This window comes from Pyrus communis, chromosome 12 (genome assembly GCF_963583255.1).
Source record: "Pyrus communis chromosome 12, drPyrComm1.1, whole genome shotgun sequence".
NCBI lineage: Eukaryota > Viridiplantae > Streptophyta > Magnoliopsida > Rosales > Rosaceae > Pyrus > Pyrus communis.
In genome coordinates, this window is record NC_084814.1 from 13,040,774 (window position 1) to 13,058,436 (window position 17,663).

At 38.4% G+C, this 17,663-nt stretch overlaps 2 protein-coding genes across 2 annotated transcripts; one reads left to right on the forward strand and one right to left on the reverse strand.

The window, feature by feature from the left end:
- Positions 1-1,527: 1,527 nt before the first annotated feature.
- LOC137710022 (uncharacterized) lies at positions 1,528-1,962 on the reverse strand. The gene has a single exon (XM_068448986.1). It carries the CDS (start codon positions 1,960-1,962, stop codon positions 1,528-1,530), a length of 435 nt encoding a protein of 144 aa, XP_068305087.1.
- A 12,582-nt stretch (positions 1,963-14,544) lies between these two features.
- Positions 14,545-16,458, forward strand: LOC137709679 (subtilisin-like protease 3). The gene has a single exon (XM_068448665.1). It carries the CDS (start codon positions 14,545-14,547, stop codon positions 16,456-16,458), a length of 1,914 nt encoding a protein of 637 aa, XP_068304766.1.
- The last annotated feature ends 1,205 nt before the right edge of the window (positions 16,459-17,663 follow it).

The following is a 17,663-nucleotide window of genomic DNA, read 5'->3' on the forward strand; positions in this document are numbered from 1 at the left end:
GGTGAAATTCCCTTATATTCTAGCATCAAATCCCTGCATGCAAACTAAGCGTGCACCCTTAATAAACATACAAGAATAAGTTCTCTATAAAGCAGATAAGTAAATCGCATTCATGTTTTACGAAACAATAACTGAATGTAATCAATTTATATAAAACATATGTTCATGGCTTTGAATTCACCTCTAGCTAAAAAGAAACTTGGTTACACATGTTCATCATAACTGAAAAACAATCTAAAATAAACATTGAAACTTAAAACAAAGATAGAAAGAACTCTGAAAATTACAGCAACTTCAATGGATGAATGGTAGGCATGGCACTCTCTAAATCTCTGCAAGAATTTCATATATATAGGGGGAAAATGGCTGAATCCAAGGAGGAAAGGGTTTTGGCGATTTTGAGTTATTTATTGGACTCTAAAAATCAGGTAGAAAGTGTTGGAATGTGATTAGGATTCCTCCTTGCAGCTGGAGATAAGATAAGATAAGATAAGATTGGATAAGATAAGATAAGATAAGATAAGGTAAGATAGGATAAGGTTGGATAAGATAATGTTCCTTCCCAATTAGGATTTCTCTTTCTTGTGTAATTCCTTGCCTTCCAAGCCTCAACTTTAATTTCTCCAGATTTTAACACATATCTAGCACCATTTAAACACCAAAACATTGAGCCCGTATGCTATCGATGCATGCTATCCAATCCAAGTCCAAAACTGCTCCAAATTGCTCCATTTTGCCATTTATTGTCAACTTTACCAACTGGACCTACAATAATACGAAAATAACTTAAACTACTACAATAAATAGAAATTAACTAAATAAATGCAAAGAAATAAGATAACAAAGTCACATAAATATGCTCCTATCATTTAATTCACCAACCAAGCTTATCTCAAATTCACTTGTCATCATATTGATAAATTGTTTCATAAGAGAGTCAAAAGTAAACCTAACAACTATGCCATCGACATACATTTGAGCAATCACAACCTGAGATTTAACATTCTTAACAAACAAAGTTTTATCAACAGAGCCACGAGTATAACCATGAGTACGAAGATGGGAAGACAACCTGTCATACCAAGCACACGGGGCTTGTTTAAGATCGTAGAGACCTTTTCTCAAATTGTACACCCCATCTAGTTTATGAGGATCCTCAAAATCCTGTGGTTGTTCCACGTAGACCTCCTCATGAAGATATCCATTAAGGAATGCAGTTTTGACTTCAATTTGAAAAAGTTTGAACTTTAAGTGGCATGCAATAACATAAAGAAGCTTGACTAATTCAAGACAAGCAACATGAGTGAAGGTTTCATCAAAATCAACACCTTCAAGTTGAGAGTATCCTTAAGTAACAAGCCTGGCCTTATTTCTGATAAAATTCCCTGACTCATCAAACTTGTTTTTGTAAATCCATTTTGTGCCAATAACATTAGTGTTCAATGGACGATAAAAAAAAGGACTAGACTTCATTCCTCTCAAACTGATTCAGCTCTTCTTGCATGGCTAAGATCCATTCTTCATCAGTTAAAGCATATTTGATATTCTTAGGCTCAATCTGGGAGACATAGCAAACATTTGCAACTTCATCAGCAATTTGTCTTCGAGTTCTGATGCCTTAAATAGGACACAAGGGTCTTGTTCAATGCTTAATTCACTCTCATTGTCACTTTCTAACACCACACTTGACTCACCAGAAGCATCACCATTATTCCTAGAAGAGGGAAATAACATATCATCATTTTCAATCGCCAAAGAGGGAGGGAAATCAGTGTCATCAATCTTTACGTTTATGGACTCCATAATGGTTTCTGTTCTCATATTGAAAACTCTATAAGCTTGACTTGTGTTAAAGTACCCTAAGAAGATTCCTTCATCACTCTTAGTATCAAACTTTGCTAGATGTTCAAGATCACACAGAATGTAGCAAACACTCCCAAAAACTTTGAAATACATTACCATTGGTTTCTTACCCCGCTAGAGTTCATAAGCAGTCACATTAGTGCTAGGTCTAAGGAACACTCAATTTGAGATGTAACAAGCAGTGTTCATGGCCTCAACCCAAAAGTGCTTTGCCAAGTTTTTGTTGTTGAGTAACACCCTAGTAATCTCTATCAAAACACAATTTTTCCTTCCCACTACACCATTCTGTTAAGGGGTGATTGGAGCAAAAAAATCATGGTTGATGCCATTTGTTGAACATAAATCATCAAAATGTGCATTCTCAAACTCAGTTCCATGATCAGTTATGATTCTGACTAGAGCAAGATGGCTAGAAAGAGATTCATTCAACATTATTTTATACACAGTGGAGGAACAGTTGGAAGGTATCAGATATTTCCCTTAAAAAGCATACCTAAGTGAATCTAGAGTAGTCATCCACAATTACCAAGATGGACTTTTTGCCACCAAGAGATACGATCTGAATTAGTCATACAAGATCCATATTAATCAATTGAAGAGGCTTAGTTGTTCCAATGTCAGTCACTTTCTTATGATCTACCTTAGATTGCTTTCCCAATTAACATGATCCGCAAACATAAGAGTCAGAAACAGAAAGAGGATACAGCCCCTTCACAACCTCATGTTTGGACAACTTTTTGAGGTCTTAGAAGTTCATATGCCCAAGTCACTTATGCTACAATACACTAGTTTCATCCATAACTTTATGGCACTTGGAGTATTCAACAACTTTAGAGACATCAAGAATGTAGCAATTATCTCCAGATCTCAGGAGTAGAAGCAAGTTCTTTCCATGTTTATCCCTAATCCAACAACCTCGTTTTGAGAAGCACACTTCATCAGCCTCATCATCACATAACTAGCTAATGCTAATGAGAATTGACCTTAACCCATCAACATAGCTAACATTTTCAAGCTTAGGTAATCCAGGGATCTTGACATCACCTTTCCCTATGATCTGAGACTTGTCTCCACCACTAAACACAATACCACTGCCAATAAAAGGAGCAAGAGATGAGAAAGCATCCTTGTCTCTAGTGTGACGAGAGCACCCACTATCAAGATACCACACATTTGGTTTAGGAGCAGATAAAGCATTTAGAACAACAACGCATCTATTTGAATCCTTCTCAACCCACTTTGAACTTTTCTTAATATTTGTAGATGAAGAAAAATGAACAAGATGAGCAATTCTGTTGACTTCGATGACCAGACGGTCCACCTGATATTTCAGCAAGTTAGTCTTTGAATAGTACAATTTTCTACATTTTGGATGAATGTGCCCCACTTTCTACAAAACCAAGACCATTTTTACCACCATGTAGTTTCCCAAAACTAAGCGTCATGTCAATTTTTTCAACTTCATTAGTAAGGCGAATAACTTTATCATTTGCCTCATTCAGCTCAAGTAGCTATTTCCTGTTAGCCTTATGATACATTACATTGCTTGTCTTCAACACATGAATTTGATTTGTCAAGTTTTCTTGAGATTTTAGCAAGTTGTGGACTCGAGCTTCAATAGTAGAGATGACATCTTTATCTTCAACTTTGTCATTGCAATTATGAGCTTTCTCATTCAGCTCCTTAAGATGAGCCTTAAGATAACCAATCTTTTCATCCAATTCAATTCTGACTAGACGAAGATACTTGTTTTCCTTTTGTAATTCAGTTACTTTCTTAGCTAGTTCAATCTTCTCCACTTTTGTAGAGCAAGTCTCATCAAAGAGTGTATCATACTTAATGCACAATTCATCATAAGTCATCTCCTCATTGCCATTCATAATGAAATCATCATCACTTAGAGACACTTCCTCAATTAGAGTAACAAAAGCAACAACCTTTTCTTCATCATCTGACGACATATCAGACTGCACAGAACCTTGCTCGTTGTCATCTCTCCAAGCAACCATCATTGCCTTTTCATGCTTTTGACCAAGGATTTTTGTATTATCGTAATCAGCAGCACGGTGCCCTCTTCCACCACATCCAAAGTAGGGACCAGGTACCTTCCATAAACCTTTGTCTCCTTTTTTAGTGAACTCTTTATTCTTCACTCCAGTGTATTGTTTTTCCTGACGATTTGTTGGCTCACTAAACCATTTAGAATCATTCCCTTTGTTTTTAAGAATTCTGCTGAATTGTTTGACGAATAGAGCAAGATCATTTTCTGAGGCATGTCTACACACATCACCAACAACCTAACAGTTCTAAACTGTTACATCCCACATCGCCCAGGGGAGTGGATCTTGTAAGCCTTATATGTATATTCCAATCTCTACCTAGCACGAGGCCTTTTGGGAACTCACTGGCTTCAGGTTCCATTGGAACTCCGAAGTTAAGCGAGTTAGCGCAAGAGCAATCCCAAGATGGGTGACCCACTAGGAAGTTCTCGTGTGAGTTCCCAAAAACAAAACTATGAGGGCGTGGTCGAGGCCCAAAGCGAACAAGATTGTGCTACAGTGGAGTCGATCCCGAGTTGTGGTGGCGACCCGATGTGACAATTTGGTATCAGAGCCAATCCCTGGTCGGAAGTGTACTGATAAGGACGTCGGGCCCTTAAGCGGGTGGATTGTTACATTCCACATCGCCCAGGGGAGTGGATCCTGTAAGCCTTATATGTATATCCTCATCTCTACCTAGCACGAGGCCTTTTGGGAACTCACTAGCTTCGAGTTCCATCGGAACTTTGAAGTTAAGCGCTAGCGTGAGAGTAATCCCAGGATGGGTGACCCATTGTGAAATTCTTGTGTGAGTTCCCAGAAATAAAACCGTGAGGGCATGGTCGGGGCCTAAAGTGGACAATATTGTGCTACGGTGGAGTCGAGCCCAGGATGTGGTAAGGGCCCGGGCCGGGATGTGACATAAACACCATGAAGGGCCATCTCTTTTCTCTTTTGGAATCCCTTCATCAATGTCAAGCTCCATCTCATATGTAATGAGTTTCCCAACCAATTTTCCAAGCTTGATCTTATCTAGGTCCTGAAACTCTTGAATGACAGTTTCTTTGCTTTAAATCTCTTGGGCAAGCATCTCAAAATCTTTTGAACAATGGTTGTTTCATCAATAGGCTTCCCTAACCTCAGGGCTTCATTTGTTAACATTTCAACTTTCTCAAAAAGGACCGAGAATGTCTCAGACTAGGGCATTCTCAAATCTTTAAATTTCGAAAGGGTCATTTGAAGCTTTAAATCTCTCAGTTGTTTATCACCTTCGTGAAGAATTCAGAGTTTGTCCCAAGCTTGCTTGGCAGTTATGCAATATCAAACATGAGCAAATTGATTAGACAAAATGGCAAAAACAATTGCATCCTTTGCTTTCCCACTAGCCTCAACGAAGCCTTCAACTCAAGAGTGAGATAATCAACAAGTATAAGATCTTAAGCCTCAAGGAATATCTGAAACTTCTCGGTCCAAGCAACATAATTTGTACCATCAAAGAATGGAGGTGTATTGTAGGAGCTACCGACACGATCACGATCCATGGTGAAATTCCACCCAATATCATAGAGCTCAGCAAGAAAGAAGGAATGTTAGCCAAGTTACTTTATTTTGTCCTAACCCTATTCTAATCCTACACCACCTAGGTTCCAGCTGCAAGGAGGATCCCTAATTATATTAGGACATTTAAATAAATGATTCTAGAAGGCCTAATCCCATTCCTAAAGGGAACCGCATCTATTTCTTCTAGAAAACCCTTTCCCTTGCTGTGCAAGGCATTCCCCTATCCTCTAGGATCTGGTGCACCTCTCTTTCCCTTTTCCTCTTGCATTCTGACATTTATTTACCCTTTTTCCTTGTGGATTTGGAGTGCAAATCTTTCCCAAAACAATTAATTAATGTCGTACCTTTCTTTCTTTATTTTTAAGTTTTTTGCCGCACAAAAAGACACCATTCATCCATCATTCACCACAATTTCGAACCACTCATCTATCCCTCACCATAATACACACAACCCATCCCTCACACACAAGAACCCAATTTCATACACAAACACCCTTGTGCCGCATCCTTGCAAGGAGAAAGCAAAGGAGACCCTTGGAGCCATGCCTGCCATTCAAGTTTGGATTGTTGGAACGTTCTTAGGTGTATTCAATCTCTTGTTTTCAATGTTTAATTTAAGTTATCTTTGTTTAAGTGCAAACATGAGGAGCTAAACTCGTTTTGGCTAGAGGAGAATTCAAAGCCATGAACATATATGTGATATGAATTGATTTCATCCAATTATTGTTTCGTAAAACATGAATGTGATTTGCTTAACTACTTGATTGATAACTTATTCTTGTATGTTGATTGAGGGTGCACACTTAGTTTGCATGCATGAATTTGATGCTAAAATATAAGGAATTTTCACCTAATCGTTATGAACTTATGTTTACAAGTAGTGGAGGTCTCTAGTCACGATCATGTTAAGTAAATTCCAAGCAAGAGTATCATGCTTTTCATAGTTACGAATGCCTTGTCAATGCTTATGATTTTCATAGAACTTAATGATCTTTGATATGTATCTCTATCATGTTGTTCATATAGGGAACATGATAAGAATAATTTGATTGCGTCGCTGAGTCCAATTCAATGAAATTAAGGAAATCTGAAGGTTAATTTGTGTAGTTCACAATTAACTTGGGGCATTGTCATTCATCGATTATTGGAATAATAATTGGAAATCAATTTTTATGCATATATGTCATGTGTGGAGAAGGACCCTCTAGCTAGCCATTCACCCATTAAAACACCTAATTTCGTCCAAAGTTGTTTAGAGTCTTTAAATCAGTTTGCTTTTACTTTAAATTCGTCAAAAACCAATTCCCCTTTAATATTTCGTGTTTACTTAGTTAGAATCAGTTTAAATTTGTTTCTTTTAGTGTTTTGAGTCAAGTTAGAATTCGTCCAAAATCACCTTTAGTTTCTGTTTTGAGTCAATTTGCTTGTTTTGTGTTGTTTTGAGTCATTCTAGTTTGTTTTGAGTCATTTGAGTTTAGTTTTCTGTTTTTGAGTCTAGTTTAGTGCTTTAGAGTTTAAATTTGTGTAGATTAGCATCCATTCTAATCCCCGGCCTAGAACAATCCCTACTTATTCATACTACAACTACATAAAAAGGGTTAAATTTTGTGTGCTATTTTATATCACATCAGAAGGTACCCCAAGACACAAACGACTCTTTTTGGGTTTTTCAAAGCTGTTTTCGATTTTTTTTTTTCAAAATTTTCATATTTCCCTTTCAAAACACATTAAAACACTTCAAAACACAGTAAAAACACTTAAAAACAGTGAGTACCAACTTTTAGAAGTGATAGGTGATAAAATCTGACGAAGTTCATGGAAAACACTTTGTTTACCCCCCTCCGAACACTTAAATCAAACATTGTCCTCAATGTTTCAAACATAGACTCACACGCAAACAATTAAATGACACAACTAACAAACATGACAATTATGGCAGAGTAAAAGTAATAAAGAGTAGGGTTAAGGAACGCAAATCTGGTTTTGGAGTCCGAGATTCCTATGTATTCTTTATTTGAACACATGGGTTGCCTCCCAAGAAGCGCTTGCTTTAACGTCTTCCAGCCGAACGATACCTCATTTTAAGCTTCACTAGGGCTAACGGCATGGAGGGGCATGTCCTCCACGACATGCTCATCAAAAGACTCATAGTAAGGCTCTATGAACAGAAAGGGATAGTGATATTTCCTGATTGTGGCGTTGAGCTTCCTAAAGTCAATGTAAATTCTCCCACCACCTTGGATTCGATTGGGTACCTACACTAAATAAGGTAACAACCTATTAGTTGAAATGGGAATTGGAATTGGAATAGGTGGCTTACCAATGTATTGCAATCAAGACTCAAAAGTAGCAGCATGATCAACAAAATCACTAAGGATGCTCTCGGCCAGATTGGGTGTTTTGAGGGCAGTGGCATGTTCTTTGTGCTTCATTCCAATTCCCTCTTCGATGGTGGTTTGAAATACATCCTTCTCGATAGGTGTTGAACGTTCATGCCCTATATTTTTATTCTCATCAATGACAAAATAAGAACGAACATCATTAGGATTCTTAACGGATTCAGAAACATTGAATTTAATCATATCACCACCAAACTCCATCGTTAACTCTCCCTTGGCCACATCAATCTTGGTTTGGGCTATTTTCATGAAAGGTCGTCCAAGTAAGATTGGAAATGGTGGAGAGTGGGTTGAATCTTCCATCTCAAGCACATAGAAATCGGCTAGAAAGATCAAATGATCAACCTGCACCAAAACATCTTCCAAACTACTTTCGGATATGCATTAGAATGATCGGCTAATTGGATAAGAACTCCATCATTTTTAAGCTCTCCTGGATTCATACATGCATAAATAGAATATGGCATGACATTAATGGAAGCACCTAAATCTAGCATAGCATGTTCAAACCTTGTATTACCAATTACACAAGGGATAGTGAAACTACCTGGATCTTTGCATTTAGGTGGCAGCTTCCTTTGCAACATTGCAGAGACATTTTCACTTACATGTACCACCTCTTTCTCTTGAATTCGTTTCTTTGTTGTACAAAGCTTCTTCAAAAACTTAGCATACTTCGGAATTTACTTTATTGCATCAAGAAGCCGGATATCGACTTGCACTTTCCTAAATGTCTCTAGAATGTCTTTTTCATTCTCCTCATTCCTAGATTGCATAAACCTGCTACGGAAAGGCACATTTGTTGGAATAACGTTAGAAGTAATTGAATTTGGACCTACCTTAGTTGAGTTAGATGGCATAGGGTCCTTAGGTGGTTGCGGCAAGGGTTGTTCTACCCTTGCCATGGCTTTGGCATTCTCCTTTCCCTCGAGCAGTAGCTTTTCATCCTTTTTTGCCTTGATTTGGACTTTTGTGGGTTGGTTCCAACTTCCTTGCCACTTTTCAAAGTAATGGCATTGGCGGTCTCAAATCCTCCCCTTGGATTCACAATGGTTGAACTAGGCAGTTTGTCTTGTTCTCTAAATTGTCCTATGAACTCCGCTACTTGCCCCATTTGCTTATTCAATTCATCCACCTCTTTAGCTTGATTTTGCATCTCTTTGGTTTGATTTTGTACTCCCTGTGTCAAAGAGGTGAGTAATTGAATAAATTTATCATTATCCAAAGACATACCTAAATTTGATTGGGCCGAATGTGATTGAGGTTGCATTGGTGCGAATGGCCTTTGAAATATCCCAGGGGGTGGCTGTCGAAATCCTTCTTGTTGTTGAGTTTGTTGAGGCTCCCTCCACTTCGTGTTTGGGTGATCTCTCCATCCCGGATTGTAAGTGTTGGCGTATGGATCATGCCTTGGTTGATTTTGGCCTTGATAGCCCACAGCAGTGGCACTTGCCCATCCCCCATTCTCTATCAATTGAGGACATTGATCATTGAAGTGTCCTTGCATAGTGCACACATCACAAACACTTGCTCTTTGCACTTTGGATCCATCAACAACCTCTGACACAAGAACAGTGAGATTAGCCAATTGAGATTGAATTTCGGAAATTGCACTTACCTCATTCACTTGTTGTTGTTGCCGTGAGGGGTCTCTTTGTCCAACTACCTCGTATTGCCGTGGGGGGTCTCTTTGTTCAACTACCTCGTATTGTTACTATCAGATATTAAGCAAAATTCGATAGAAAATGGATGCAGTGGCGGATATAATAAGTGACAAAATTGCCAACGTCAAGAAATGAATTTTCGGATAGAAAATACTCTAAAACTGACAAAAATTGTGTCTAATATAACCGACAAATAATATATTAATAATGAATAAATAAGAGCATTCTCTGTCGGATAAAACCGACATAAAATACTCTAAAACCGACAAAACTTGTGTCGGATATAACCGACAGAGAATTTATTTATAATGAATAAATAAGAGCATTCTCTATCGAATAAAACCGACAGAAACATTTATCCATCAATTTGATAGGATATGCATTCTACGAAACTAGTTTCAACGATCCAACCGTCAAATATGTTTGTATATACTCCGAGATAGCATGTGTAAAAAATCGCAAAAAAAAAAAAAACATTCAGAGATTAGGTAACAGGGCCATGAGTAAAAAAACAAACATTTAGAGATTATTGTGATGACCCGTCCCAATTTATTATATAATTTTCTCCTCAAGCGTGTAAAGTGACGAATATGCCCTCGTTGGCTAAGTGATGTGGATGTGTATATGCAGTTTTAAATTATTATTTCCGCTATCATAATTAAATCGTACTCGACGTCTCGAGTGAGTTGAAGTGAGTTAGAACTGAATTGGAGCCATAACGAAAAAGTTACGATTATTTAGGTGCGTAAATGGGCAAATTGTGGACCAATTATACGGGCTCCTATTTCTTTTAGCCTAATCAAATAAGTTGTTTTTCTTCTTTTGGGCCAATTAAAATTAGCTCTATCTCTCTCACAGCCAATTAGAACACACACACACACACACACACTCACTCTTCCTTCTCTCTCTCCTTCTCGACTCTTCTCCCTTCATACACCCAAGACACCCCACATACATAACCATCATCAAACTCACACGGATCAAACTTTTGGAAACCACCACCATTCTCCTCTCAACCACACGATCACCACCATACCCTTAGTTTTTCGTTTTGGTGAGTTTTAGCTCGAAAATCAGAAGCTTCGACGAGGAGTTAGTTTGCTCTGGTACGATCACAGAAAATTTACAAAGTTTTGAGGCTCGGGATGGTCTCTATGCAACTTCCCTAGCACTTTAGAGTAGATTTGGAGTGGAGCGGAATAGGTGAGTTCAAAGACTTGCAGAGTTGGTCGGATTTTCCAAGGAATTTTCTGATCATTTTTCGTTGAATTTTGGACTTCTAATAGGTATGAACGTGTTCTACTCTTCGAGACCTTCAAATCCATATAAATTTCATGGATTTTGGTTAAGAAATGAAGTAGATATAAAGCTTTGAAAATTTTCCAGAAACCTGCGTATGTAGACAGCGGCCAACGGCAGCAGACGACGAAAACCGGCAGGTGATTGGAGAAGAAGAAGGTATATTCCGTTAACTTTAACAGAATATTCTAACAGCGTTAGATAACGCCGTTACCATTTAATGAAATATTCTGCCTATTTTGACGGAATATTCGTAACGCCGTTAGGGTTTTCGTCAGTGTGCCGTGCGCGTGCCTATGCATGGCCGACACGTGTGGCCGTGCCTTGGCCGGTGCATGAAGGCGCATCCGATGTCCAAAAGTCTTTCTAAAAATTTATGTGGGTTCGTATCATTAAGTAGATCATGTTCGTATATTCAAACCTTACATTTGAGCAAACTATAAGGAGTTATTCCTGGATTTCATATGTGTGCTAATTAATTAACGTAAAAATAGTTGTATCGTATATAGGTGAGACATACCCCGAGGACGAGCGTGGACAAGCGAAGCTAGAGGGCTACGATCCTACTAGTTATTAGTGAGTGGGCATTTGTTTTCTATATATATATATATACACAATTTCCAAAAACGTTTTTATATGGAACTATGATTTGCTTGCCATGTCGTAAATAAGTTACATTTTAAATATTGCATTGTTACACTTGTGAATTGTATTGTGTGATGTTATGAAGACTTAGGTAAGCTTCAGGTGAGTATTATGTGATTGAATGGGTTGTATTGTATGCACACATTTATTTAGAGCTCATCATGGCTGCACCCCAGTACTAGTGCTCTCACCCAGGGCTAGGGCCAGCCTTCACGTGATTGTTCTCCTCCCGCACCGCACGCTCACCTTGGATCCAAGTCTGGTGCCAGCCTATCATACAGACGACAATAAGTGGTTCTGACTCGTACCTGACCCGCGAATTATCGCGCATCTTTCACGTGATCGTAGCATTTAAGCGTACATATTTATACCCAGCCTATTGTACAGGCCACACTAGGTGACTCTGACTTATGTGCTAGCCTAAATTGATGAGCTATAGGTCCAGTCGTACAGGTCACGTTAGGTGACTCCAACTGGCATACTATTTTATATTGGTTTCACACCTGGCTTACATTTATTATTGCTGAGATATTATGACATGTCATACTTCAGTTTTCGCTGCTTTTGAGCATTGGTTTTCATACCTACGTAGTAGTATTTTCTGGAAACTATACAGGTTTTACGGAGATGGGTTATTATGTTCATAAAGATAAATATGTTTTCAAATGCTTTGTTTTTGCCCACTCACCCTTCTGTTTTGTGCCCCTCCAGGTTTTAGGTAGTTGTTCATCTTTGGTGGCTCACAAGGACTACTAGGCGGTTTTGACATTCTACTAAATAAAAGTAGGGATCTTCTCCCTATTTGTATAATTAGTACTTAGTTAGTTCGACTGCACTTTCGTTTTACCTATGCTATGATATGCGTGTATCTTATACTTGATCACTTTCACACTTACATATTATCTCTAGTTCAATAAGTTTAGTTCTGGTTTTTATTTATTAGCATTTTCTTATTATTATCTCTTCTGTTGCGCACTTGGCTATGTCACCCTCACGTGACGGCCAACACGTCTCGACTTTGGTCGGGGTGTGTCATTATTATGGCAGCCGCCCAAAATTTTGCTTTGTTCGTGTCGGTTATATTCGACAGGGCCATGAGTGAAAAAAAAATTATTTAAACCATGTGTCTATTTATTTATAATCAATACAACATTTTAAAATAATAAAATAGTCAATTTATGTCGGTTATAACCGTCAAAATACTAAATATTAACCGCCAAAAACTAAAATAATAAAATAGTCAGTTTCTGTAGGTTATAACCGTCACCATTAACTTAAAAGCCGCTAGAATATGTTAAAAATATTTTTTTTTTTTAAAGAATTCAAAAATACTGGCAGCTATAATAATTTTATGGCGATTGCATCCGACACTAAATATCCGCCAAGAATTCTGTCACATCCCGGCCCAGGCCCTTACCACATCCCAGGCTCGACTCCACCATAGCACGATATTGTACGCTTTGGGCCCCGACCACGCCCTCATGGTTTTGTTTTTGGGAACTCACACGAAAACTTCCCAGTGGGTCACCCATCATGGGAGTGCTCTCGTGCGAACTCGCTTAACTTCAGAGTTCCTACGGAACCCGAAGCCAGTGAGCTCCCAAAAGGCCTCGTGCTGGGTAGAAATGGGAATATACATATAAGGCTTACAGGATCCACTCCCCTGGGCGATGTGGGATGTTACAATTTCATTGTTATCCAACACTAATTGAATGATGTGTCGGATATCTTTTATCCGACATAACAGCTTATTAAACCGCCACCATCAGTCGACACCTAAAGCTAATATTGTAGCAGTGTAAATCCGATAAGCATTCACTAGAGTAGGTTCAAGTCCAAAAGACACCTCTCCCAATGCATCTCTTGTCCGCATATACTCTCAAATACTTCCTAATTTTTCATTCATGTGGGAAATTGTTCGAAATTTATATTATATATTTATTAGATATTATAATATTAATTTCAAAGTGTGAATGAAAAAATTGTTGGTTGATCGAAATAAATATATTAGATATTATATTTATTAGATACTACAAAAACTGTTTTGTAGTTTAAAATTAGGGTTGGTGTCTACCTTTCTCAAGAGGTGGGATCATCCTTCCTAGAGGATGTGATGCATTATAACTTACCTTTCGATTATTCCTTAACAATAAAAAGGTGTCAGATGGCTGGATCTCTCTCATCAAAGCCCACCAATCAATTAATCTGGATCCTTGAAATTTGATCAAACGGCTACAAACAGAAGGCTCCTTAAAAAATTATAATAATTTTAGCCATTGGATCAAATTTCAAGGGTCCAGATTAATTGATTGGTGGGATTTTGTGGGAGAGATCCGGAGGGGATCTCTTCCCACATAATTTATCAAAGGGTGCCGTGAGTTTTATATAAACTCAAGCATCCCACCTGTCTAATGTTTTTTTAAACAAAAGAGTGTCCTTCAATGTCTTTTATTCTTTGTTAGTTAAATTTTGAGTCGTCTTTTGAGAGTGCAAGATATAAGTAGTTCGCCAGAGTCTAAAGAATGAGGTGCTTCAAGTTTGGATTATAGAATGTTGAATCCTGGGAGATGTACGCTCACCAAACTATAAGAGTAGGAGCGAAATTCTATCTTTAAAACATTACATTTATGCAAGTCTCAATCTCCAAGTTTGTCAATCTTTCTAATTCTCTCTATTTTAATCTCATACATCATTGATGTTGTAATTTTCTTTATAATTATTATCATTGAAATTCTTATATTATTTTCATATTTTCTAATATTGCTCCAACATTTATTTCATACGATATCTAGATTGAAATATCTGGGTTGAACTTTAACTTTGTTCTTTGGCTCAAGAAGGATTCTTTTTGTCCTTTCTCCAGGTTTATTTTTTTCGTCTGCGACATTAACCTATTGAATTAGAGAAGCCTCCAAGTTAAATCCGAACAAATTAATCTATTCTGTCACATAAGCTCCATCGCCACCAGCGAGCATTACCAAGTCAACCTTCACAATTATCGACTATAAATATGGTAGAGACTAACAGACGTACACCACTTATCCTTTCATGTTCTTCTTTTAACCAAATTAAAAGATGGAGAAAGAAAATGGTGCAGCATTGCACCTCATATATCTTGTTGGTTTTACTTTGATCATGTTTTTTTCATCAGGAGTAGTTTCACAAGAGGAGCAAAATAGCTTCCAAACTTACATTGTTTTTCTCGAAAAGCCCGTCTCCTCGAAATTTACAGTAGAATCAGATTTAGACAGTTGGTATCAGTCATTTTTGCCTGAAACTACTGCAAACGCAAACCAGCAGAGGATCGTTCATGTGTACCGCAATGTGGTCACTGGATTTGCAGCAAAACTGACAAAGGAGGAAGTGAAAGCAATGGAAAACAAAGAAGGTTTTTTGAAGGCTCATCCTGAGATAACTGTACCATTGCTAACTACTCATAGTCCTGATTTCTTGGGGTTACACCAAGGATATGGACTATGGAAACAAGCAAACTACGGTGAAGGTGTGATCATAGGACTTATGGATACAGGGATTGGACCCGACCATCCTTCGTTCAGTGATGAAGGAGTACCCCTTCCTCCGGCTAAATGGAAAGGCAAGTGCGAGTTCAATGGCACAGTGTGCAACAACAAGCTCATTGGTGCACAAAATTTTGTAGGTGCAGAAGAAGGGAATATTACCGGAACACCATTTGATGAACATGGTCATGGGACCCACACATCTAGCACCGCTGCTGGAAATTTTGTCCAAGGTGCCAGCGTGTTTGGAGACGCGAATGGCACGGCTGTTGGCATGGCACCTTATGCTCATTTGGCAATGTACAAAGTCTGTTACGGGATTAGTTGTAGGTCTGGTGACATCTTAGCTGGCCTCGATGCTGCTGTTGAAGATAGCGTGGACGTGATTTCTATCTCACTTGGAGGCCCTTCACTTCCATTCTACGACAATGTGATTGCAATCGGTGCATTCGCAGCAATGAAAAAAGGAATATTCGTCAGCTGTGGAGCTGGAAATTCCGGTACCCATAAATCTTTGGCAAATGAGGCCCCATGGTTTCTTACAGTTGGAGCAAGTACTACTGACAGAATACTAAAATCACAAAATGAGAAGCTCAGCTCCTATGGCGCTGTAATTGGAGATGCTCTTGCTCCCAGGGTCGCTTCCTTTTCATCAAGAGGACCAAGCCGCGCAAGCCCTGGAATTTTGAAACCCGACATCATTGGACCCGGCGTTAAAATTCTTGCTGCTTGGCCTAAATCAGTGGACAATGCAACACTTCCTAATCCTAAGGCAACATTTAACATAATTTCAGGTACCTCGATGTCAACTCCTCACCTGAGTGGCATTGCAGCTTTGCTCAAGACATCACACCCCGACTGGTCACCAGCAGCTATTAAATCTGCCATCATGACAACTGCTAATGTACTAAACCTCGCAGGAACACCCATCATTGGCCAAGGGCTTAAACCCGCAGACGTCTTTGCAATTGGTGGAGGCCATGTCAACCCTACAAAGGCAAATGACCCAGGGCTTGTCTTCGACATAAAACCAGAAGATTACTTTCCTTACTTGTGCGGTTTGAACTACAATGAGACAATGATAAAGATTATCACGCAGCAAATAGTGAAATGCTCAGAAGTCGGAGTCATACAAGAAGCACAGCTCAATTACCCTTCATTTTCTATTAAAGCAGGCCCCAATCAGACAGAGTCTCTGTACTACACCAGGACAGCAAAGAACGTTGGCCCAGCTACTTCAACATACAACTTGGATCTTTTAGTACCACATCAAATGGGGATAAGTGTGAACCCTCAGGTGCTTACATTCACAGAGGTTAACCAGGAGATTACATACCATGTCGAATTTATCGCAAAAGAAGGAGCTGGTAAGGATGGTGTACCATATGGTCAGGGATACTTGAGATGGTTTTCTGATAAACATAATGTTACTACCCCTATAGCTGTCATTTTTGACACTCCGCAAGATTAATATTTGGTCCTATAGAAGCTTAGCTATATGTTCATACAAGGAATAATGTACATGATGTAAGTACAATTTAATAATAATCTACCTACGAAAATTCAAGTTGATGAAGAATAAAAGCGTTTAGATGCCTAAAAATGTTTTCACAGAAATAACTAGTATGTTTCTCTCTCTTTTTAAGAATGATTCAAAGCAATTTTATATCATCAAAAGCGTTAGTGACAGTTTTTGCGTAAGGATTATTCTATAAAATCACCTAGTATATCAGTATATGTACTCCCTTAAGAAGAAATTCCAAGTGTTATTCCAAGTACTTCGACTTGCATGCTTTTCAATTAGAATTGAAGAAAACATAACATGTGAATTAAACAATTAATGAACTTTTTTTATGTTTATTGTCGAGGTACTCAACGATTTTTTTAGCTTTACAACCGTCCTTGGGTGAGGGATTGAACAACAATTTCCTTGTAAACATTGTTGTCTCTGTAAAGGCTTACTGATATATGGCTAGTGTAGTGCAACAGTTTCTAAGACAACAGTTACCCACAAAATTGGTCACTTATAGAAGTGCACCCTTATACATCATCCCAAATGTGTGCTCAGTCACCTTACATAAATCCTCCAGAAAATCTGGCCACTCACCACGCACTTCATCAACCTACGCCGGCGTGTAAGTTCTAGCCACTCTCTTCCACCACTGAAACATGATAAGGAAAATTAAGCAAATTTTTAGCTAAGTTCAATAAACCGATAAGTTGTTGCAGTACCTATAGCAACGAGCATGTACCTTCAGTGATTATGAATATTTATCCTTACCCAATAATGCTCGGTATTAAAAACAAAAATCAAGTGCATATGTGATGATAAATAACAGACCCCCAACTTCTTCCCCATGCTCAGGCGGTACTTATAATGTTCAACTGTGCAACCTTATAACTTAAAGGCTTCACTTGCAGTTTAGTTATCGCCAGAGTCCAGTTTTTGTCCACAGGTGGTCTGACCTAAGTTCACAATGCAGTCCTATCACAGAAGGTCCATCACCAGTTCACCACCTTGTTATAGTTCGGCGATTATTACCATGTTCTGATTAATATATGTCGTTAGGTGGTCTGACCTAAGTTCACAATGTAGTCCTACCACATAAGGTCCATCACCAGTTCACCACCTTGTTATAGTTCGGCAATTATTACCATGTTCTGAATAATATATAA